Source organism: Gambusia affinis, linkage group LG18, assembly GCF_019740435.1.
Source record: "Gambusia affinis linkage group LG18, SWU_Gaff_1.0, whole genome shotgun sequence".
Classification (NCBI taxonomy): domain Eukaryota; kingdom Metazoa; phylum Chordata; class Actinopteri; order Cyprinodontiformes; family Poeciliidae; genus Gambusia; species Gambusia affinis.
Window position 1 is genome coordinate 18,572,447 of NC_057885.1, and position 26,536 is coordinate 18,598,982.

At 37.4% G+C, this 26,536-nt stretch overlaps 1 protein-coding gene across 2 annotated transcripts in view; it reads left to right on the forward strand.

Annotated features, from left to right (window-relative positions):
- sema4f (sema domain, immunoglobulin domain (Ig), transmembrane domain (TM) and short cytoplasmic domain, (semaphorin) 4F) overlaps positions 1-26,536 on the forward strand; it is a 55,574-nt gene that overhangs the window by 21,523 nt on the left and 7,515 nt on the right. Inside the window, exons 2-3 of one of the 2 annotated variants that reach the window (XM_044097399.1) lie at positions 23,829-23,965; positions 24,750-24,809. In XM_044097399.1, the coding sequence (XP_043953334.1) occupies positions 23,829-23,965; positions 24,750-24,809 (197 nt within the window). The remainder of the gene's footprint in view (positions 1-23,828; positions 23,966-24,749; positions 24,810-26,536) is intronic. The other variant, XM_044097400.1, reaches the window with a different exon arrangement.

Sequence of the window (26,536 nt, forward strand, 5' to 3'; positions counted from 1 at the left end):
TAAGATCTATATCACATGTTGGAATGAAGCAGAATAAAACTTAATCTATGTGGTGGAAGATATTACTTGAATGCAGAGATTTAATACAACAGTAATGAGTCAAATATTCAAATTAGATGTTGCATCCAGTCAGTTCTTTGCAATTTTACAATTTTTGCAACTTTAATCAACAACTAACTAACTACAGCTGCTACAGGAGAGGGTTATAAGAGTTAACATTGATGAGTCATACTGGTGGATTTGCTCTCAATTTACTTCCTGCACACTGCTCAGTTAGTGAACCATGTCTATCAGTGTCTAGAATCAATAGAGCAGTGACGCAAGACAAAATTCAGCCTGGTTCTGATAATAAGAGAATATCGTATTGTATAATTGTCTCTTTTTTTTACCGTAAGATTGCAGTTATGTTTTTACAGTTTTTTAAGTAAGTAAAAGTGAATTGGCTTGTGAGGAAATAAACCAGTATTTATTCAAGTGATATTGCCATCAAAGTCTTCAGTCTTAACCTCACTATTGCATGTTTTTATTTTTTTATTTTTTTTAAATAACAAATACATTTGGAGTGGGAAGAAGAAGTATAAGTACCCAGAAAGAGCCGCGCATATCTAGGTAGAATAAAAGCCCAGACGGGATTTAAATTTATAAACTTTCTGCTGAAGGATTAGCAACTTCTTAATTCATCCAGACCAACGCAAAAGTTCATGCCCTTGTATTTCACCATTGGCAAGATAACTACAAGAAAACTTCAGCTGGTAGCATGTAACGGAGTTATATTAGTATGTTACCTTACTGTAGATGTTGATTTAATGCTTTATAGAGACTGCTTTTAATTTATAGATCTCAAAGCAGAAGTTGCCCTGCGGGATGCACAAAAAGAAGCATAGTGTGTGGAGAGTTGCTACATAAAAGTTAGGAAGGAAAAAAAAGAAAGTAAGGAAAAGAAAGAAACTGCAATCTTTGGACAGAATGTCATATGGAAACAACAGCATGATCTCTCTGTTCTCATCCTTATATCATCGTATCGCTCATCCTCTGGTTTGAAGCAGTAGGAAATTATTTAAGGTTCTCAAAGTCAATCGAGACCAAAGGAAAGAAAACATCCATTGTCGTCTGATCTTTCACTCTTTTCACATTTACAATTTACTTTTTTAGGTCAAACCTTCATCAGCTGAGCTTTGACTGTAAATCATATGGTTTGTCTTGTGATTGTGCCTGAACACAAATATCAAATATACCACAAACAAATGAAGTAAACGGAGAGCTTTACACTCAGTTTTTATTTCTGAACTCAAAAATGTGTCCAGGGCTAATTGTGACCAAGCTAATTAAAAAAAAAAAGAAGTAAAAAAAGAAGAAGAAAAATCCGGTCTCGCAGCAGAACTTATGTCAGTAGCTGGGCTGCTGCAAGGAAACACATGCAGGATGTTGCATTCCAGCAAAAGGCACTTTATATGCACATCTGATGTTGCCTATGCAACAACCACATCTCCACAACAATGAGCTTCCCAGTCCTTTAATATCTTGTTTTGCAGCATTTCAACAAGCTGGTTAATTGCTGGACCTCAGGTTAACCCAAGTTTAGTTTCAGAATAAATGTACACACACACACACACACACTCTGAAGCATGACTATATGTGATACTGTACCGCAGCTTTGTGTGAAAATAAAGGTCATTTGTGTTTGTGCTTATCATTGCACATGCTGGTGTTCCTATGCTTCTGTTTTTTTGTTCCTTTATGTTACTGAGCTTCACAGGATCTTTTTGTTTCCTTCTTTGCTTTGCATTTAGTGCTAAAGAGAGCACATATTTATTTATCAGTTTTTCTCTTTGCATTTTAATAACATGTTATTTAGACAGTTGACTGAACGGAGAAGTCAAGTTCTGCTATTTCTGGAGGATAGACTTCCACTGGAGACGCGTGAATTAATGAACCAAATATTTTAAACTTCTGCTTTCTGATTTCTCGGCAACAGTTGAAAAAAAACCCCCCTCCTGCTATATAGATGTAGCTCTGCTTCCTGGTGCAGGTAGAGCCAAACTTGATTTAAATCTGGCAACTGGTCAATTTTGTTTGCCAGGTTTCCTCAAAAGTTTATTAGGAAGATCAAAGTTAGATTCAGAAGCGCATACACACACTTTCGGTGGCAGAGTTTTGCCATCCAGGAGCTTTTCCTGCGTGGGCCAAAACAATGTGGGTCTCCATTGTATTGGAGGAAGGAAAACCCCCACCTCTATATTTCCTCTTGTCACCCAGAGTGACGATGACGTCACAGTGGACCCGAGAGCTGCAAGGCATCGTGGGAAATGACCTTTATACTTGGGCATGTACATTAAGAATTTGCATGCAGGCATAAATGTGGAAAGAAATCCAGTAAACTCTGCTTGAGGCAAAGGCAAACCCTGAGAACATGATGTAAAAGGAGGAAGAGATTAATGAAACCAATTTAAGGGAGTCCCTCACTCGTTAGCAGCCTATTTATTTTATGTGATGTTAGACGAAGACAAAACCAACATCATGATGAAGAATTAGACATTATCTGTTCATGTGTTTGTTCCTGAATCCGTGTTTATACTGCAGTGTTGTCTGGAACCTCAAACATGTTAAATACTTGGTTTAAATAATTTATAAAGACATTATTTCTGCAAGCAAAATCAGAACATAGAGAAACTCTTTTACCATTTTCATTGTTGTTTCATTGTTCACCCCTCGTTTGCCCAACCAGCCCAGATTTTCCTCATTTCCAGAGATCAAGAATCAGCCAAACTTAGATTAAAAATAGATTTTATCCACCTACGTAATTTCTGTAGCTTTGCAATTGGCAGGGAAACTCTTTAAATTAACGAGCTTCTTTAGATAAGATTGAACATTTATTTTTTTTTTTTTCCACCAGGGGGTCTTTTTGTGGGCTCTAGTGTCCCTTATACCACAGTGGGCTGACAGGAAAGGGGGGAAGACATGCGGCAAATGTCGTCGGGTCCGGGAATCGAACCCGCGACGGCCGCGTCGAGGACTGAGGGCCTCCAAGCGTAGGGCACGCTACCCTCTACGCCACCGGAGCACGCCACAAGATTGAACATTTTTGAGCTGGCTATTAAGTTGCTGATTCTGTGAGGTAATGTCAGGAAAAATAACTGTACGTGGAGCTGCATTGATTAGAGTTTTCTATCGACATTTTACAGATTTTTGCCTCGTTTTGAAGAAGAGCAACATAAGAAGCTCCAGAAAAAGCCTCTACAATCTCTGAGATCTGATGCAAGGAGTTAAAAAAATGTATACAAGAAGAAGAAGCAATGTCATGCCATGTATGACAAATTGAGCTGTTGTGGTAAAACAAGATTTTCCACATTATATTAAAGCAGGGAAATAAATTAAAATTTAAACTGTCAGTAGTACCTTATTATCACCTTATTAGCATTAAAGTACAGCTTATTTACGATGCAAAACACATTTCCAACCAACTCTATTGTGTGTGTGCAAATATAGGCAGTTACTTATGTCTTCACTTTCTCTTGACTACTGATATTTTATAAATGTCAAGACAACCTTATCTCCACTTTGCAGGCAAATATAGAAACTATAACTTAACTGTAGCAGCAGTACAGTGTCTCACAGGAGAAGAGGAACACCAAAGTGACCCAAAGGCGTTAAAAGTCTTTGGTCTTTTCCAGGGCGAGCTTTGAAACATGCAAACATTTATCCATTAGCATAGTGGTCAATGAGGAATCCCTTAGTGTGTGCATCCACTCACACGTGGAGTGGAGAGTATTGATTTCAGGTAAAGCAGTAATTATAAAAGGGAAAAAATTCTTTCAGTTGAATAAATGGATTTCTTATTTTCATTCAGAAAGAACACAAGTTGAATATGGATGTAGGTATGGGATCACAGGGGGGTTTTTATACTGTGATGAAAACAACAGAATGCATCTCATTTAATAAAATTGACCTAAAACTAAAAATAAGTGCTACAAGGATACAGCTAGAATACTGATAATTCTAACTTTAAAATTATAATTGTATATTGCCAAGATTTCTTTTTCTGTTTAGCAGCTTGCTTTGCAAAAGTTGTTCAAGTTCAGAGCCTAAAACCCTAGTTAGCTTTACAGTCTCCAAAAACTCTTTATTATATGATATATAATATGCATTTATTATATATACTAGCTGACTTTTGAATCTCAAGACATAACTAGTTTATGTTTAAACTAGTTATGTTTTTGTTTACCTTATGTATATTCTCTGTTTTTAAGGAAACATGGGATTTGCTCTCCTGGCCATAGTACACAACTAAACCAGTGGTTTAGTGCTCATTGTCTAAGCATTCCTTCTGAAATCTCAAATCACAACAATATTTTGACAAAACTACTTTATGTTTTAAAACAAGACTCCTACTTGTGCCTCTGGATCGTTTCCTCTGTACTGCTCAGATGACTTCAGGTTTCCTGGTTGCTTGTTCAAATCCAGGTTGACATAAATATGCAGCAGAAAACTGACTGGTACAACTTGATTGACGGTGTCTCATGAAAAAAAGACACCCAAGCTTTGTGGGAAACAGCACATTTCCCTTCCTAGAAGTGTATATTACACTTGATACAAAAACAAAACTATTTATACAGGTGAAACATTTCCTGTGAATTGAGTGTTATTTGTTTGATAGCTACAAGTAAACATGGTAACCCATGTTTGTTGCTCACTCGAAGCTGCAGCATGCATGCAAGCTGCTGCTGTTGTGAACTTTGCCCCACCTACTCAGAAGTTTCATATAAACTTCCTGCGCTCACTCCCCACCTCTGTTTTTATAAATGCCCCCTTTGCGTTCAGCATCTACGATCTCAGTCAAACCTCTGTTAGGTCACGGCTTCATGATGCATGCTGGCTGAATGTGTGCAACCCGGCTCACTGACACGCAGTGAATCAGCACAAAAGTTTCAGCGAAGTGAAAATAACACGCATCATTTATTTAGCATGGACTGTCCTGTGTGTGTTTGTGTTTGTGTGTTTTAGGTACTGCAAGGCCACATGACATTAAAGTTGGAGCATAATGCTTATGCTTAGTGTTCTCACACCTGAGAATAAGTCAGTTTTCCCACCTTTCTCACATTGCATGCTAAATTACGATTGGACATTTCTATTAAGTGTCAAATTACAATGTTTTTGCAAAGATCTACAGACAAGCACGCAAACCAGATTATGATGATGGCGTGTGATTTGTGACAGACTAACATGGGAAAGAGATCGTATTGATACTCACACATTCCATCTAACAAGCGGATGTGAGACGGATCTTCTTGTTTATCTGCATAAAAAGATGTTACCACTGATGAAAAAGCTGAACAGCTGCGGTTCGTAGCTCTGAGTCGTTTTGGTACAGATGTTGCAAATGACTTGCAAAGAAACATTTTTTACATTAAGATTCATGCTATGAACAGATGCGCCTCACTGAAGACTGATAGCTGACGGAAATGTTGTTACGACAATAAATATCCTGAAGTGGACACATGAGACATGGCGCATAAAGGAGGCAGTGGAAATTTCCCCTGTTCAGTTCACAATACATCATAAGTGACAGAAATGCTTCTTTGGAGGCTGTTTTCATTTGGATTTTAATCTCACTTCGCTCTCGATTGAGTGGCATCAAGATGCTGACTCTGAACACCATGTAGTGTGGAGGTCAACACAGCAGGAATAAATATGAAAATGAATCCAATAGATGTGCATTTTTAAAGGCTTCGAATAAGTACAAAACTAGCTTAGAGTGGAAAGATCCAAGCTAATCGCTGAAATGTTGTTTGTGGTCTTTCTCTAACTGGTTTTAAGGTGAAACCTGACCAGAAGCAAATCTTTTAAGCTACTTATTGGTGTTACTACTGAACCCTCAATTTTACATCACCTTTTGCCCAGTTATTCCAGTTTGCAGCAGGCATTGCTCTCCAGTATTAAAATTTCACAATGTTTTTGTTTTGAAACCATCCAAATTTCACATTATACCATTCCTATAGTTCCAGTAATTTTGATTAGAACGTGCCAATTGTTGCAGTTTTGTCCTGTATAGTTTATGCCCCTCCCCCGCATATTGCTGCACCCTGATAGTCATTGCATGAATATTAAAGAAGCGTAGCCATCACTGCTTAATATCGTCTCTTTGAGGCTGGCTGTCAAATGAAATAATTTTTCATTTTTATCAAAACTTAAATTTAATTTTTCTGTAGTTCTCTCATTTGCATTTGTTTTTCAGCAAAATGACAAAAGTAGATACCATGTATAGTGTTTACTTTTATTTCTATATATTCATAAGTTTGAGTTTGTAATTCTGCCTACAAAAAGAAAAAAATGAATAAATAACGTTGGTGAGACTCTGATTGTCGCTCAATTGCAGATGTTCTTCTGTGTAAAATGCCACTTTGATATATTAATATATAAAGATTATAATCAGCATTTTAACAAATCGTTATGCTTGAACTGAGCCCCTGAAGTCTCGCAAAAACATAGATATTATGAATTTAACTTTACTGCATGAAGCAAAAGCAGTTCTGACAGGATGTTGATATTCAATTGGAAACTCGTGAGGTGAGTGTCCTTCTATTGGAAAAAAAAATTAAGATCCATTCATATAAGAAACAACAAAAAAGGTACAGAGAACACATTAAAGGAACATAATGAGGCTTTTTATCATCTCTTCCCCTTCTGATGCAGAAGTCTTTGACGATCAGACAATGACAGAACGAAGCCGACTGTTTCTGATAGACCACTGACCTTTATGCTTTGTGGCTTTGTTCAAATCTATTGTAGTGATGCATAATGACAAGCACACACACGCCCTGACGTCTTTGGGGAAAGTTATCTTTGTGCACTATACAAGGTGTGGCTCTTTTGTTGTGAAGCTCAGCAACAAGAAAAAGGTGGACAATACATTTAAAACACGATAGGTTCGAATAGATTCACTTTTTGTTCTTCTTGTTCTTGATCTATTGTTTCTATTTATGATTTTGCTTTCTCGAGGAAATTACGTCACATTATATTACCTCTTAATAATTAAAAATCCATTTAAATTCACATGTGGCACCTATAACTCTTAGGCATGAGATGTAATTATTTTATGACAAGAAGCACTGTTCATCCAGCAAATCAAGTTACACGAGTTTATGGTTGGTGAAAACATTAAATTATCAGCATGAAACCTACTCATACCAGGTTAGTTTTCCCAATGTGCATTAAGCCCTACATTATTTTTACCACTTTAGTATGGAGGCCAGTATTCTTAATATATAAATCTTAAACCATTGATCGATACTGCAGAGATTTTTGGTGAATAAAGCTCCATCTGCTCTTTCAATTTGGCCTCTAGATCCTGAGAGTCGCCTTTAGGACACATACAGCTATCTGCTCTGCAGAGGCTCAGAGCACCTCGGCACTCATTCGACAAGAACAGAGCCGTTAACCCTTTGACCTTTGAAGACGTATATCACCTCAGACAGGAGAACAGAAGCGCAACAGCGCTAGTGGTAAAAACGGGCTCAGAAAATGACTCTGGCTCGATCTCATAGCCGTATCTGTCCACGCTGCACTTTCCATCTCTGCCTCTTGACTCAGCAAATTTATGGACGACACAAAGAAATGGGTGTGTGTCTTTATCGATTCTGCAATATGTCAGTATGGATACTCTCCATGTTTTACTCAGGTAAAACCTCCAGTTTTCCCGGAGATCCGACCTGCTGATTCAGATTTTTGTCTATAAAGATTACAACATCTGAACTAATTTGTGTAGACTTTGTTTTAACTCACTCACCAATTAAATGCAATAGACATTTACCACAATGTTGCATTTACTGGGTATGGAAAAGACATTCTTACTCTTATTTCAGTATGTTTGCATGATATTTGTCAATTTGTGGTTTCGTTGTTGTGTTTGTTTTTTTTTAACCAGATTTAGATGCAGTATGTTTGGATCAGCCCCATGGTTTTGTTTATTCATATTTTACTGCTCAATTTTCGAACTCCCTCTCTTGGTTTCTTCATTTTGTGGAGCTTTTAGTTTTGTGATGGGATCATATGCTAAATAGTTTATAAAGTTGCTCAGACACATTCATAGTGTGTGTGCAATGGAGGCAGCGAGCTGGGAATAAATACAATTTAAAGGAGCATCAAACAAACTGAGATTCAGCCAGACCCTAATGAAGCTGCCAAGAAGAAAGGCAGAAAAAGAAGTTTCCATCAAGTAGTGTTGGGATTTTATTATTTAATCATTTTTCTGTCTCATTCTCTCTGCCTCCTGGCTAAATTTCTACTCTCTTACTTGATGAAACGAGTCTCTGTTCGGCTCCACGGTCCTTCCTCTTCCGCACAGGCACACACTGATACTGAATTATCAGCTGATGTGGCGCTAAGCTCATGTGAAAGTCTCAGGCTGTATGGAGAAGGGAGCACAGGTCAGAAAGGGTGCCATGTTTACGTCGGTGTCTGCTGAAAACTGCCGGAGCGAAACCTCCCGGATAAACACCGGCTGCCACATGGTGAGGCGCCTGTTTGCACGGCTTCGGCTTTGCGGCATGCTGGTGAGCTTCGGCTGCATGTAACCCAGCAAGGGGCAATTATTTTTGTAATGTGAGAAGGAGACTAAAAAGAGTCACTTATGTCTCTGAAACAAGGCGACCATTATTCTTTGCAACTCTGTGAGGAGGGAAGCCTCATCCTGATGAATCCAGCATGAGGAGCAGCTACTGTACCTGGACGGAGGCCAGTCAGTGGGTAAAGGAAGACGTCCAAAAAAGATTTACACCAGCTGTCAGATGGTAGAAGATAATATTCTACACAGATTTTTAAGAATGTTTAATATGAAAACAATGACTTCTGATGGGAATATTGAAGGGTGTTTCTATTTCAGCTCAAACATGCCCTCTGGGTTGATCTGTTGCTTGTGGCTAAATGGTGGCAGCTTTGAATTGTGGCCGAGTTCAGTTCGACACACAGGGTACATTGTTCTGAGTCAAAAACAGACATGGACGTCATTAATGCCCCAAATAAGTTAGCAGTAAAACCAGTGATGTTTTATTTTGTCTTGTTAAGAGTAATTTTTAAATGTCACTTTGGTTTTATGGGACAAATTTTGTATGATGATGCATATAGAGAAATAAATGCCACCTATGTAAGTATTTCATTTCATGTATAAAATCAGAATACTTCTCTTTACAAGAAAGAACAAGTCAAGCCTAATCACGGTGTAATTGTGATTAGGATTGACTAATCGTAATTAGTCAAAGCATCAATTTACCGTTTGTAAAGTCTTGTTAGTTAATTTGTATGTAAATCCCAAAAACTATGGTTGCAGTGTACTGTGTTTGTCCACTACTGTATCAATAAATATAAATTCATAGGAAATATTAAGTGCAGTTGTTGTGTGCAGTTCACTGGTCCAGTTGCAGTAGTTATTATAAAGGTGCATTCACACCAGCCCTGTTTAGCCCAGTTTAATCGGTTTCCAGTTTGTTTGCCTAGAAAGTCCAGTTTGTTTGGCGAAGTGTGAATGCACAAGTGAACTCTGATGTGGACCAAAAAAACTAACTCTTGTCCGCCTACAATCCCAGATCTTGGTTAGATTAAAGTGAATTCTGGTGCCATCTGGAGACCGCTCCAAAAGCAGGAAGTGGACTAAACCACAGGGTTTTCTGGGTAAATGCAGGAAAAACAAACACTCGTATCTTGAGACGGAGGAGAAATGATTCGTAGTCTTTTACCAAAACCAAAGAAAAATCCTACAACTGCAAAAATCTGATGCCACAACATTTTTGTTCACAACATGTGAAGAAGGAAGTTGTGCACCGTGTCTTCTTCAGAGGTTTTTGTGTCGTTTCCTTCAGTGGTTCTTGGTGCAGCGCCACCACAGTCGAGAGGGTCAATAGGTTTTTCAAAGGGTTTGGTTCGTTTGACACAGTGCAATGTGAAAGCAAACTGCACCAGCTGAAAATGTAATAAATGTTACAATTTGGTCCCTAATCACACCGAGTCTACTGGACTATCAGAAGTGACTATCAGGACGTCTGGTGGCTGAGGAACTCTGAGTAGAGCAGCTGCTCATTTGATTTGAAATCAATCTATGTGGTCAGCTCAGGCATCTGATCAGGATTCCTCATCGGCACCTTGGAGGAGAAACTGGGTCAGACTAACAACTTGTTGGAGGGACTAAATATCCTTTCAGGCCTGGGAATGTCTTGGGATTCCTCCAAATGAGCTCGAGTTCTGCTGGGTGAGACGGAGGACTGGGTTTCTCTTGTAGCCATGGTAGCCCAGTGACCAGATTCTGGATAAGGGCAACACAATTACATTGATTAATGGGCATATTAGGCTTCAAACAGTGGAAACATTATGAAGCTATTGAAAGGTTTTCAATTCCATACACGGAAATCTCAGGTCGGAGAGTAAAGACAGTCTGAATTAATTGGCAGTCAAGTCTCCTGCAGTGCGAGTTTAATTGAAACCACTATTTTACTCAAAACCAGCAAAGCCAGTCAGGTTTCTTGATGGAAAAGCTCTCCATGGAAACAGATGTTAATGACGCGGTTGGAGGTTTAGGTTATGAGATTTAGGATGTGGGGTCACCTGGCATGAGTTTGTGTGGTTTGCTGAACTGGCTCTATGGATGGAAACAGTTCTCCTGTTTTTAACCACATGCTAGTCACCTTTCAGGTCTCTGGTTTCAGTATGACATTTGCAGAAGCGCTGTGGTGTCATGTATTTATATGGAATTGATCAAGTCGTGTTTTTATTAACTGTGACAGGCATCTTTTGAAAATCTTGTGGTCAAAAAGAGATGAACTGCATAAAGGAAAAATAATATTGGACCTTGTGGCTTCTAGGCTGTATATTTCTCCTCTTTGAGCCGAGGCAGACGTAACCCACATGGGACATTATTGCTTTGTTTTTGTTCCTGAAGGTCAGATTCTTGACTAAACGCCTTTTAATTGAGCTGCCATTAGCCATTGGTTGATAAGACACTTATCCTTGATGCTTGTTCACCCCACTAATTTCTTTCCCCACCAATTTACATCTTATTGAGAGAATGAGATCACTATTAGTGACATGACCTTTACCCTCTAGCTTTAAATTAAGGGCACAATGACTATGACTATTACTGAGGACAGAAATGAGAAGGAAACAGCATGTTAAAAATGAGAGGAAACACAGCATCGATAGATAGTTAAAGGGAATCAAAATGCCCATATTTCAGTCAATCTTTCAAGAAAATTTCTCTAGAATTCGTGTCCTTCCTTCCTAGCTATCTAAATGTGTTTGTTGTGTTGTCCATTTTTGTTTTATTTTAGTAATTTCTTAATACACCCTAACAAAAACCAAGGAAGTGACACTGTAAGAAAACCCACATGGTCATGAGGCAAGCAGATGGATGAATCAACTAAAGATTCATCGTTATAAAGTCCATGATGACTCATTTTATTCTCTACATTTATCATCATATAAAATCAGAACCCACAAGTATAAACCCAAGTAGCTTATGCTCTTATTTAACTCTTCTTGTGTCATACCTAAGACAGATACACTGTTTTAATATTTAAAATATATATATTTTTGTATTACATGAATAGATTTATCAAAATAGGCCTTTATTAGCCCCTCAAAATGAACACTTTATTATTGTGCTCAACTTTTTTTAAAATAAGAATGCTATTGATCAGTTTGATATTAAGCAGATCATTTTCTAATAGTAGAGTGAATTGATTTCTAAATACTGAAAGATGTTGGATGATATTTTAGCTTCCTATGCCTGAATGCAACATATTTTCTTCTTTTATTCACTTCCTGTTCCCTGAATTTTGTTTTAAAGTTCTAAATAAAAACTGCATATACAACGTTTTGCCATTTACAGCATGAAACATGACTGTGTTTAAGGGAGAAATACAAGTAACTTAGTAATTTCTAAAATAAAGCAATGGAAAAGCAAGTAAGATGGACTGAATGACTACATAGACAGAATGACTAAAACTGCTAGTAATCATGACAAGGTAAATATTAACTTTAAAAGGCCCAGTTCTAATGTTGTCAATGTTGGCGACAGACAGGAAACTATCTTTGTAAATTATTGAACACAAATGAGTCACAGTGACTCCTACTTGCTGCTTTACTACCAGTTGAAGCCAAATCAGGACATGGTCACCTTCACAATATTAGTCAGATCCTGGGGGTGAGTTTCATTTGAGCTGTGGAAATGGAGTCAAAGGTTGTGGTTTTCTGTAGAAATGACCAGTTTCATGAGAAGAAGCAAAATCCCCTCTGTAAAACAACATTTTAAGTAGCTTTAGTTTAGCTTCGAGTGCAAATGTCTTGGTGTGCTTGAAATAAGACAAAATGAATAGCCATATTGTACGAACAAGACATTTTGGCTTATAAGATGGGGAAAATATCTTGTTCTACTGGCAGATTTTTTCCACTTATTAGTACTTAGTCATCAGTGCTAAGTTCCTATATTGTGCTGAAAAGTTACTTGTTAGTTTTGTCTTATTTCAAGTGTACTAAGATGTTTTTAGTAGAAACTAGATAAAAATACTAAGATATTTTGTGTTTTTTTGCATTGCATAGCAACAAAAATCAGCAGAGTTGTAGTAGAAAACAGCTGTGATCATCCAGGGGAGCAGAGTTGAAACTTATTTAAGGTTTACAGTTGTTGTTGCCCTGTTATTTTCCTTATATAAGTTTATTTTCTTCCGCTTGTCCAGCTTAAGCAGGATTCTCACTGCGACCCCAGAGTTGATCAGCGACACACATGCGACGCCGATCAGCTGTCATTTAATCATGTGGCGTCTGGCCGTTGTGTGTGAGGATTTTACTACATGCAGATGCTAACCGCCGCTGTGTGGTTTCTGGAGTTTTATTGAGAAATGTGTGGGGCTCACAAAGTGGCTGTGAGCTTAGCAGATTAAACACACAAGTGTGTTTTAAAACGCACACACAGTTAAGTAGAAATCTATACTGACTTTCTGTGTGGACAGTTGTGTTAGTCTTACAGTTATGTTTTTTCGTCTGTATTTGTCTTTTATCCATCTTGTTTTTGTCTCCTGTTGCTTCGTCTGCACCAGGGGAAAACATCTGTAAATCGCTCAACTGGGCACAAAACACACCCCGTTAGTGAAGCATTAAAAACAGCAAGAAAAAAAACAACTACTTCGGCATTTTCTAATGTGAACACGTTAAAATCTCATGGATTTCTTACACTGAAGGCTTTTTCTGCTCCTTGATTACACAGTGAAGACACTGTTTTATTCTGCAGGATTAAAACAGTGGTGACAGAACAACTGTTCTTTTATGGCTGATGTTATGTCTGCTTCGGTTCTTTTTTTGGCCGAGGAAACGAAGATTTTTTCTGTTGTTTAGTCTAAATCAGGCACCAAGAAACCCAAATCCTGCAAGGCAGGTGTGTGGGCTCCTTTGATGAAAATTGTTATTTTTCTTTTACTGGAAGGGACTATTTTTAAAAGCATTTAATGGGCTACTTCTTACTTGGTTTAGTTCACCTTTAGTGCTCTCTAATGCACTTAGCAGTGTTTTTTGTGCGATGAAAGATTTCTAACGTCTCTGGGAAAATATTCTGCGAAACTAATTATACACCAAAAGCTGCTGAATTATTTAGCAGTACAGTTTTACTTACTGTAGGGTAAAAATAGCACAATTATTTCAACTTGATGACTCATTGAAACAAAAGTGGAGTTTCTCATTCACACTGGGCTTTATTTACTTCCTCTCTGTGCATACTGGGAGAATCCCGCTGCTAGCAACCAGCTTCTGAATCAACAGTGTACACACAAGCAAATCCTGCGGGGCCCGGGCGAATTTAGGGCAAGCCTGATTAGTAGTGCCACCGCTTATCATCCACAGCCAGAGGGAGAGGGGAATGGGGGTTGGAGAGACAGTGGGAAATTGGGGGGAGGAGGTAAATGGGAGGTTGGAAATGGGAATGTGGCGTTGAGGGAGTTGAAGGTGTATTTTGAAAGGATTCCTCTGAATTCATCCAAATTTAAACATGAATGCACTAATCCAAGAGGAAGAATTGGGATAAATAGATTAAATGGGAATAAGAAAGTAGAAGAGTAGCATTCCATTAAATGATAAAGTGTACCATCAGCTGCTGCAACCTTTTACGCTTATTCCTGATTTTTATATCGATTTCAGCTCCTCTACTTTCTCTCTCAACCCTTTTTTCATGCCTCATAATCCCCCCATTTCCTCTGAGACCTCACCGATGTGTGTTGCTGCCCCCACTTAAGCAGAACCTCAAAGGAGATGCCAAGGCTGTGTCTCAGGGTCACTTGACTTTTTTGATGTCTTCACCTCTGAGTGGAGAGGAGGAAGGCCACAGTGTCACCAGCCATTCGAGTGAGGGGAATTGTTGTGCTGTGACTAATGGCTCCCTCCTGCTCAAACATGTTTTGTGGTTACTGTTACATCACAGCTCAGCGATAAAAGCAAGCAGGTAGTTCTCATACCGCAGGGGGCTGTTTTACTAGTGCTCACCTGGAATCTTGGGTACAAAACTACTTCCAGATCTAGCACAGCTTACATCAGCCCACTTCCAGCCCTTTAGATGTTCTGCTCAAGAGAAAATCAAAAAATCAGCATGAATAAAGTATTAATTCTCTATTTAACAAAAAGCAACAAAATGGAGATAAACTTAGAATCTAGTCAAACTGCTTACTCCAATTATGGTCTAAAATCTAAAGCAGTAACATCTTAGTTAAAATATTTCAGATTTACTTCAGACTCAGACTTACAATTAAATTTAATTAGTCGGCTTGGATCAGGCTTGGATTCAATGTCTGCTGGCTCAAGCCGGGTCAGCTTGGACTTTTTTAGGCCCAATCCAAACTCCAATCCACAGAGCTTTTTCCACATGGAAATACCTGCTAAATATAAGACAGCCTATTCCATAAGGTACTGCTTTTTACAACACAAATATATTTAAGTAAGGTCCACACAATATATCATCATTGCAATAGTTGATTGCAGGTTTTGCCATTTCCAGTTACATTCAAATAAGATATTCAGTTCTGTTTTATTTACATGGAACAATACTAAAGCTCTGCCAATTTCCAATTGCCATCAATCAGCACCAATAAAATGAATTACCATTGACAAAAAACGTCTTTAGTGTTATAAATTATAACAGGTTATTATTTTTAAGACTTTTTTACCTCTTATAATATGAAACCCAAGCATTATTTATGCCACCAATAACTGATTTAAGGGCTTCTTCCTGACAGTGAAATCAAATTATTAAATATTTTACGGAAGCTTCTGTTATTAGAAAAACTGAAGTTGCTTATTTTCTTCCCCTTGAACAGTTTATGATCCCATGTTGACATAGATTTAATATTTAGTTGCAGAGCTTTTATACCACACCCAGTTTCAGTTTTATGCTCAGTGACGCTTCGGGCTGCGGTTTGTTTAGCAAAACGCCTCACCCACACAAATACGGACTTTATAACAGAAAATGTTTTTTTAATTTATTTAGATATTTATGACTTCGCCTCAGACATTGTAAACAAGTCTACGTTTTATAAGCTATTAAATCTGACATACTGACATTTGCAGACACTCTCTAACCAGAGAAACAATTTAGTGTGGATTTAATTTATCCAACTGGAAAGCTCAGTTTAGTGAATTTGGCATAGTAACTAACTAACTAACTAACTGATAATCTTAAATTTTAATTAAATGAGTCACTGCAGTTAAATTACATTTTTAATGGTAATACATATATCAACATTTACAGTATTTAGTCAAACATTTAAAATAATTTGACACCATTATCAAATTGCTTTTGACTGAAAGAGTAAAGCATCCTTTATTCCTATTGCTGCTGAAATAGTAAAGCATAACAAATGTTAGTTGTAATACTTACAAACAACGTTGATTTGTTATTTTGATCCATAAACTTAAAGAAAACTAAGTAAATAAATGTAATGGCAGTTTTTATCTGATGCACAGAATTTATTTATTTTTTTTTTGCTATTCTGTGTTTTATAGAGTAACAAAAGTATAAATAAGTGTGATACAAGTCACACTTATTTATGTGACTTGTATGCTAAAGGAGTGCATTAGAAATGGATATGTTTATAGAGAGCAGTATTTGTGTTTGTGGGGGTCTGACTGCTGTGTAATGTAGTCAAAGCCATACAGTTACCTAAATAATAAATAATAAATAGTTCATATTAATATCACAATGATATCACTATTAACAAAACTTTAGGTCTACGTGGCCCACCCCTATGAAAAGATTATGATTCTGTTTTCTCCATACAGCTGAGTAAAACTGAGGTCACTCCAGTACTTTCACTGGTATCCTGCTGAAAAGACTTTTGATTCTGTAACTTTGATACATGTCAAGTTGTCCGTGGTCCAGATTTTCTAAGTTTGTAAAAATGTCACACAGGGTTTGCAGTTTTGCTTCAGTGGCTTTCAAGTGTCAGTTTGTGTCAAGATATGGTCAGAGGAGCTGAGTAGAGAGCAAAGCTCTACATGCTTTCTTTGTTCATCCTGACTTTTGGGTTTGTTTATAGAGTCTATTTCAAATGTTCTATTCTTTTTACTTGTATTTTTCGGTATTTTCAGGATTTCTGTTTTTCACTTTGTCAGTTTTAGAGGACTTTTACTAACTTGTTGATGCTTCCGTTTGAAATTTACTGATAATCTTTGGCAAACTGACTGCAGTTCTAATTTTGACACAATCTACTAACATCTAAGGCAGGATATACTTGAATAGCTGACATTTGTCATCAGTCAAAGCAGAGACAATGAGCAATTTAGAAACAATATAAAGATAAATAAATGTTTCACACAGCTTAGAGTCTTTTTTGACAGAACCTACATTTGCCTTGTACATGACAAACACTATTGTGCATATACTGAATCATTCATTTGACGTCTCAGCAGTGCACCATCATTTTGCTCATTTATTATGTGGTTTAGAGTTAAAATATCATAAGCAACACAATCTAAAAATGTGCTTCCGATTAAACATTTGAACGCTACGAGAACATGTTTACAAATAAAAGTTATATATGATTGTGTTTGACACTTGTTTAATATAGTACACACCATCAGAAGTGTTAATAAATAGTTCATTACTGCTACTTTCATCATGTCTTAATGTGCATAGCAGCCATGTTGGAAATTAAACTCTACACTGATGTATGACCGCAAACATTTCTTGTCAGAATTTCAACTCTAGGGGGCGCTCTTGTTGTATTTCTGATTGGTGACACAAGAGAATGCAACTTTAACCTTGTCAACAAACCAAACATCAGCAGCATCTCAAGCTCATCTTCATAATTCGAACAATGAAAACCCCAATAAAACTTGACTTCCTTTTCTACTAACAGGACAAGTTATCTAATCTATTTTCATTCTCGTTATTTGCTCTTGTCATAGCATGAAAATTCTTGAAAATCTTTAAATCTTGATTCTATTTGTTGTGCAAATTGCCTTGAGAAGCTACATAAATAAACTGGATTATAAATCACTCTAAAACAACATTAAGGCTGACTCATGTTGTTCTCTACAATAAAACTGAAATAAATAACATTGAGAAGACATTAGAAGATACACAAATGACTAAAAGCTTTACTATTCTGGAGTTGAATAGACAAAGGATTTAGCTTTACCCGCCTAAATTTACATGTTAGAAAAAAACAGAAGCAGTTCACAAACAAGCCTGATATTGATATTTGTGTTTGTTCTGAAACTAGACATTAAAATTACCCATAAATTTTAATCACCCCAGTTGAGTAACTCTCAACAGGTGTTTATGACCGACAGAACAGAACAGGAAAGCCGTTTCCCTCCTCGGCAAACAGAGATCCAATAATTTAGGGTGAGAAGCAAACATGGAGCAGGTCAGAATCCCAGTTTGTTCAGACGGTCCACCAATAGCAGCTTTTCTACATTAACCTGCGAAGTAGTTTTGCCAAAACGTATCATTTAGAGGAAACTGCAGCTGCATAATTTAAAATGGCACTGAGTGGCTGTACACCCGTGTGTCTGTGGGATTGTGGTGATCATGCAGCTGTGTCCTGTCTCTCTGCAGGCGCCGAACATTCACGTGTGTGTGGGGGTGTGTATGTGTGTGTGTTCAGAGACTGTGGGGGAAGGAACATGTGCGCCTCTCCCTCCAGCTTTCCTCTCCATCCCGTCAGTTTTGATTGACAGAAGAAGAAGGGAGGTGTATAATTTATCACTTCCCACTTGGTCCCTCAGTGCCCTGCAGCCACAGGACTGGGGTTGGTCCCTCAGAGCAAAAGTCAGATTATTAAATCCTTAATGGACAACACACACACACAGACGCACGCCCGTTCACCCCCCCTACCCCCTCACACACACACACACACACACACACACACACCCACACACATTCGCTGTTGGCATACCTCCCTGGAAGCCTCTCTGTCATGTTTAATGTATAATGAATGAATGATTCATGGCGGGGGAGAGAATTTTGTATTTTAGGAGTACTTACTCATTTATACTGCTACCGCTTGGTTTTTGACTTAGATTAGATTTTTTTCTCAACATATTTCAGATAATTACACATTCTACTTTTATATTTGTGCAATATTATAGTCTCATATGAGAAAATATCACATTGCTGCTATTAAGAAAGCTCATCAGTTGTCTAAATGAGATAAAATGTATACAAGAAATCTCTTAATGTGTCACACTCCAATATAAAGCATATCCTGTTGATATTTTAGTAGCAACTGAGGCTCAAATTATAATCAGGTAAACTGGACAAGATCAAGATACAATAGTTTCACCCAAATCCTTAAAAAATTAATGATAAAAAGAAATAAAAATCTAACTCTCTCCTTGTGGGCAAACAGACCTTCAAGATGTCATCAATTCAAAGAATCCAAATGGAGACAGAAAGGCAGGGAACCATGAGGCAGATTCACTTAAATAATTGAACTGAGACTCCGGAGCTCAAAAAATAAACCGTGAAACTGTCAGCTTAGCATAAGCCAGCAGAAACCGACAGGGTACAGGAAAACAACAGGAGGATCTGATAAAGAACCAGGAAGTACTGCTGACTGATGGCTGGAGCGCTGATTGCAGATGAGTAACAGGTGCAGGGAGCCTGAAACCACATGGGGACAGAAAATAACACATTTCAAAATTCCTCAAACAGAAGGAAAACAAATCAGAAGTTTATTCAGAATATGTAAACTGTGAAACTTAACATTTTGAAACAAGAATATTATGTTTGCTTTTGCTGCTGATTAATTTGCATAAACATACAAGTGCAAAGATGACAAGTAATTTGTAACCTAGTTTTATTCAAACATATACATACAGTTCTCCTCTCCTTACGGAAACATAAACCATGCTACTGTAAACACAACATTAGACGTTGTAATTGAACCTGTTTGACCGATAGTCAGGGGTAAGATGTGAGCTAGCCTTGCTTTTCACTGTAAATATGCAAAACAAAGAGGTAAGGGCTAAAGTAAGTATATATGAAATCACTATTATTATCATCGCAATACCAATGGTTGCAATATCACAATCGTAAAGGTCAGCTTGGAAGCCATATTTGGTTAGATGTATTTCAGTTGCTGTTGCTGATTCACACTCGGCACGCTTGAATCGTCTCACCATATGTAGAATTTCAGTGGCTAAAATGTTAAAGCTAGCATAAAATGGTGGTGAAATTGTATTGATTGATGTAAAAGTTTTTTTTATTCTGTGGTATGCAAGTTGTAAACTGTTTAGAGGTTTGATAAGAGTCCCAATCCTCAGTCTTCTTCATAAATTTTTGCATACATCGATTTTAGAGATTATGGCTTATAAATAAAACCTACCCAGCTGTTATTTGTCACTGCATGTGTCACCTTGGTACTATAATCCTCACTGTAATGGAGAAAATCTACAAGACAATATCTCTAACAAGTACATCAACTCATCTACTTTTGGATGACCTCAGTTTGTTTAGTTAGAATAAAAACCACCTTCAGTCAAAGGAGTAAATCCATCTCAAACTTTATTTTATTATAAGGCTTCTCTGCCGGAGAAGTACATCTGCACCCACATGCATACGCTCCATGTTAATGAGGAGGTAAACTCCCACAGACTGGATATGGGATTTAAAACGTAATGAGGTGCAGCAAGCTAACAGTGGTTGCAATTACCTTAAAGATATTAATTAAAAAATTAGATTAGAGTATGTATGTCTGTCAGAGTCCTTCATTTTGCTAATGTAGAGGCAGATGGTGCAGCCTTAGGAATCATCTCTCTACATTGGGTGAACAGCAGGTGGTGCCATCATGTGCAAGTTGATGTGTGTGTGTGTGTGTGTGTGTGTGTGGGCGTGTGTGTGTGTGTGTGTCCTACACAGCAAGTGAGGAAAGTTCACAAGGACATGGCTCCAGATCTTGCCTTTGGCTCGTGTCACTAACGCTTATGTCTACTTTGCTACACATGGCTGCATGCATTTGTATGTGTGTGAGTCCTGAAATGAAGAAATACGCTGTTAAAGAATTCGACTCAGGCTTATGAGGTGTGAGGGCAACAAAAAGCTGGGATGGCAACAGAAAAAGGAAATAAAAAAATGGTTTTCTTACTTCTTCTTTGTGTTTTAAGAGATTGGAGTGGTCGATCTAGTGTGGGAAAACTAGGATGAAAACTACACAGCAAAAACACAAAACATTACCAAGTATTTCTGGTCTTGCTTCAAGTGCAAATCTTTTATTACATTTGAGATAAGGTAGAACTAATTTAGAAGTAACTCTTCAGAAACTTATATGAGCTTGTTTGAAGTCAGTAATTCCTTAATATTGATGAAAAAGTGCTAGTTCCATTGGCAGATTGTTTCACTGGTCACATGGGAAAAATCTCCTGTTATATAGTGGAGGATGGGCAAAATGGACTTACAAAATATGGAAATATGATACTGTTGTGATAACGATAAAGATTAAAAAACCATTTACTTATTTTTTAGGTGATAAATAGCTTTGCAGTATGGAGATAAAATGGCACATCATTAAAACGCCACAAACAGAAATACTGTTCTTGAAAAACACTAATCTGAAATAAGATTCTTCAAGATGCCTTTTTACTTAGTAAAATGTGGTTTATATCACTGAACTGCTCCCAGTTGCTGCATTTCATCATATTTTCAAAATTACTGATATTTATTGATACATTAATGGAACAAAAAATGAATAGAAAAGTAAGAATAACATTTCCAAACACATGTCAGTTTAAAAAAGTATTTAACATCTACAGCTGAAATTTGTCATAACAATAAATCAAAATTCTTAGAATGATAAGAATTGTTTGACAATAAATGGTAAAAGATACGATAAAAGCCCACTCCTACGGACGACATTTAACAGTTTTCTTGTGTTGCTCAACATCTTTGTCGTCACTTTGACTAATTTCCAGGAAGCGCAGGGCGAATGAGAGCCGCTCTTGTGATTTGACAGGCTGGAGGCCATTAGCGGAACAGATGGCTTCTTAGTAAATGAGAAATGACATTCATGTGAAATGTTATGGGAAACAGACACGGGAAACTCTCTGGACGGTGGGGTCTGGACAGAGGCGAGAGGAAAGAAAGTGTCTGATTGGGTTACTGGCAGATGTCAGTGTGCCGTTGGGGTCTTCTCGTTTTGCAGAACCGAACGACGCGTGCAGACGGACGGACGGCCTCTTAAGTGGAAAACCATGTCAGAGTTGAGTGCCGTTTATCAGGCTGCCCTGACGTGGCGCTTTGAGTCTCATCCGACCTAAGACAGAGGATGATTGCGCCGGTGTAAATCTTTCAGTTGACAACTGCTACACTGGAGGTCAAGTTGCTCCAAAATGCATTTGGACACAATTTCTGTCCATTCTTAATGTTTTAAGTAATTAAAACAATTTTTTAATCAAGAACTTAATTTTTCAGTAGTGGTTGCAGCCCAACCTTCCTCTGACCTTTTCAAAGTGGTCTTGGTCAGTAAATCTTCACATTTCTGAAGTTTTTCATTTCAGCACAGTCCTTGAACTTGACCGCGACAACAGATTTACACATACCACTGAGGAAAAATGGGTAAAGTGGGCAAATGCAGAGTAAAACGAAAAGTGTCAGGCCTAAAATAATATGAAACTCCTGTTTTTAAGAAATCTAAAAAAATTCTGTCAATGGATCTGTGAGATTCGGTGTCCTTCACTCGATCATCTATATGCCAAGCTTTCTTCAAATAGCTCTTTTGGAAATCATTTTGTTGGAAATTTTTCTGTCCTTCAAAATGGTATTTGTGATATTTTTTAGAGTCAACTAAAGAAAGTGGAAAAAAATGAGTCTTTGTAGCAAACAGCAAATTAAAACTAGTTCTCTGCTAAAGTGGTTTGGTCGTTCAAGAAACCTTTTATGTCTGGATGTTTGAAATGATAAAAAATATCTTTATCTAGAAATAACTGAGGTAATTTTGTCTGCTCTAAACAGTCAGACAGTTCTTCTACCTATTTCACTGGACATGGACTAATAAACTATATTTACTGCTTTTTTAAATTATGCACTGCATTTCTAAAGGTTTGTGCCACATATGTTGTACCCTTGCAGATTGCTCTTTTTGTTTTGTTGCCAGCTATAAAGTGAAATCTTAGATACTATAAAATAATCTTAATTTTGATGAATAGTAATCAGGAGAAAGAATTATGTTACAGACATGAGTTTTGGCAGCTGAATGCTGCTAATCATATTTTGGCACCATTGGTAGTTAATAGTGGGCATGCAGCCCGTGCTGTTTGTGTTTACTCTTTGTCTTTTTTCTCCTCCATTATGGAAATGTTTAAAGGAAATGCAGTTCGTTGCTTGAACGGAAGGCAGTCATTGTAGTGCAGAGTTTAAAAGTATATGTAGTGTTTGCTCTTTTTTTTTATGTTGTAGTTCATTTTTTCTCAGTTATTAGCAGATTTCTTCTGCCATAAATTATTGGTGTAACAATGGATTTTTAAGAGCAGATCTGTACACACAGGATAAACATGATGCATCTTTTCCACTGGGGCCTAAAACTGCACACAACTGTAAGCCGTGTTGTTGATGAGAGTCATGATTCATTAATTAGTAAGTTCTGTTTGTGTCGCTTTATTTCCCATGCCTGAATGATCAGCATCAGTGTTAAATCCTCTGTGATCAGTGGGCACAGTATGTTTGTGTTTTATCAGGTTGTGTGTGCAAACTGGTCTCTTGAGTTACCTCTTTGGACATAATGCTGTGCTGCATGTGTGTGTGTGTACGTGCGTGCGTGTGTGTGTGTGTGTGTGTGTGTCTCTTCTAATTATGTCCGGCCTTTTTCATTAAAGATGAGTTTGAAAAGAAAAGCTGTGAAATCTGTCATATTTCCCCTCATTTAAACACATAGGTGCAGTTAAAGTCTTCCACCAAAGACACTGAATAAAACAGCTGTGCTTTTCCTCTCTGTAGTGAGAATACATACATACACGCACGCCCACACATCATTGGTGCTTTGTTGTAAAGAGGAAAAGAGTAGGAGGGAGAGTGACTGACTGAGAAAGCAAACAAGAGCTGGAGCGCTATTCAAAAGCTTCTGGGATTTGATTTATGCGATCCGTTTTAGAAGAGGAGACAAATATAGCTGATATAGCACACCATGTATTATGTAGAGAAGAGTCTATTGTTTACTGTACATTACTATGTTTTATTATTTAGCTTGTTTTATGTCTCCCAGGGGAATGAATTTGATTCGAATACAGAGCTCCACATGAACAACAGATTCAAAACAAACACAGAGAAATGGCACTAATTCTTCCTCTCTTTCTTTTTCTGTTTTGTCCAGCAGAGCGACAGACATTCAAGGGTGTGACGAACTTCAGCACCTTCCTGCTGGACTCTTCCACAGGGACTCTTTTCCTGGGCGCCAAAGATGCCATTCTAGCTGTGGACACCAACAACCTGAAGCAACCGCCAAAAAAGGTGATGCTGCAGTGAATAAGAGCAAATTTAAATGTGTGTGTGGGATGTGAGGATAGAAATGGACCCCAAATTATCAAATGTCTTCTTTTCACACCAAATGAAACAAATAAGTAATTTTAGAAAATTATTCATTCTTGTAAACCTCTGAGTTTTATAAGTATGTCACCCTGAAATCCTCTGGAGTATTTTTTTTATAACTACAAAGTATTTATGTTGAAATTTTGCCTTTTCTGTACAGTATTGCTATTGCACAGAAATTTACCCATTCCGAGACAATAAAGAATATTTCTATTCTATTCTATTCTAAAATCCTGATGCTCAGATCATAAAATTTAGAGAACTTGTATATAACATGAACTCTAGAACAGGCTTGATTTGATAAAAAAAAAATGCTAAGGAAAAAGCATTTTTAAAACTAATTTTCTTTTATTCCAAAAAGATGAGAAGACAAGTTTCAATCACTTCTGGATCTCACACATGTGGATATGGATTATAAATAACAAAGTGCTGTATTTTTAACTGGCTTGTTTCTCCTGGATTTGCCCTTTGACCTCATGTTTCAGACACACTGTGCAAGAAAACTTCTTCCAGAGTTGGAGAAAAGAGCGTGTCTCACCTCTTGATAATATGAACACAATATATTTGTGTTAAAGGATCTTTACAGATCAGCTTGTTCCAGTGAAAGGCAACAATAGCAAATCTTTTTGGGTTACAGGATGTGTTTAATCTGATATTGATCAGCAGTTGTTGCCTTATCTGGTTCTTTCTTCTCACCTTCCTTCAGATTGATTGGGCTGTACCGGAAGAGAAGAGGAAATCGTGCGTGGGGAAAGGAAAGACAGAGGTGAGACTTTTTAAAGCCCTTCATCTTCGGTTTGATTTTGAAATTACTCAGATTTATAGACACAATAAGGTATTGTGAATTAATTCCAGCTAAATTTTTGCGTAGCTTGATTTAGAAGAACTCCTGTTTGCTGTTTTAGTGTCATCAATCAGGAAAATACAAAAAACATAAATAAAATAAATCATGAACTTTTTTGGTTGACATACGCATAGTTTCTGTTTTCAGCTCGAACCACAGTTTTAAAAAGTCAGGCTTCAAAACCACAGTAATTTCTGTTATGCCCTTCCCTTTAACCTGATTTTGTACTATGACACATAATTAATTTGACTTAAAACAGAAAATTACAAAAACTTATCAAAGAGTTTTGAAAGTATTGGATAATTACCTGCTCCTTAGGTAATGATGTTTTCTGTGACATCCAAAAGTTTTTTTTTTCCAAATGCTTAATTTGTCTTGTGATTGTGGGATAAGCATAGCAGGCTTCTTTCTGCCAGCTGACCAACAGTGTGCAGCATGGCGAATACATACTCTAGTTCTTTGGTCAATTATTCTAATTTTTTTTTTGGCCTTCGAATGTTTTTGTTTTGTTTACTCAGTGCAACGTGAATGTGAAATGGTAACTCTTTTCAATTGATGTGGTCAGCCTCATTAGATATTTTCATTCTTATTGTCTATAAAATTGACATAAAAGAACAAAAATATAATAATAATACAATAAAAACATCCCTTGTATTGTATGACGGAAGACAAATGACAAAGATACAAAAAACCTGAAACATTTCAGGTAATCTTGTGAAATTATTTGCATATTTTTGGGACATACGTACTTGTAGGTGGTATGTACTGGATCCAAGTTGTATTTACTTCTGCACCTATTTTTGTAGCATACATTTGTGTGTGTGTGTGTTTCACAAGCCCATGTTGCTGGGCATCAGACATGAAGTTCTGGGACTGATGCCAGGCCCTCATACAGGGTGTTAGCTCGCGAAGGGACACAGAAACAGGAGACAAGATGTATATAAAGTCACAGATGTCCACTAACCGCCGGAAACTGATTAAATAGAGCGTAAAGTACAGTCAGGCTTTGCATCTTCTTCTACACTGTCTTCTTAAAGTAAATGCTAAGAACGTGTATTTGTTGATTCATCCTGGAGTGATTCATTGTTTGTTTTTTTAAAATTCAATGTCAGACTGACAATGCTTTTAAGCTTTAATGGATACTTGTGAAATTACCACCCCTCAACCGTGTTCCAGTAAGTCATCTTTGTATACTCAAAGTCCATTTTAGCAGTTTTAGTGATAGATTTGAGCAGATTTCTTTGTTCCTGTGTAAATAAATGGGGAAGCTGACTCACTGATAAAAGCAAGAAGACAAAGGGATTTTTTTTCCTGCAAAAACATTGATTAAAAGATTATGTCTGAGTTAGAGGGAGTAAGAAGAGAGAAGAAAGCAACTATGAGAAAAAGCAAGACTGCATTTAGAAAACCATGGCGACAGACTCAACAGAAGACCACCTGCATGTGTTTGTGTGCTTGGTTATGTTTTAAAGAGACAGCTTAGAACCGCTGGAATGAGAACATTTTGGAGTACTGATGATTTTTGTCTCCTCACCTTCCACACCACATTTCAAGGTTTATACAGCTTTAGAGTGAAGGTAGATTTACTGGGGAAACTAGGAAACTAGCAGTTTACTAAAAAAATTGCTAACTTAGAAACCCTCTTCTCA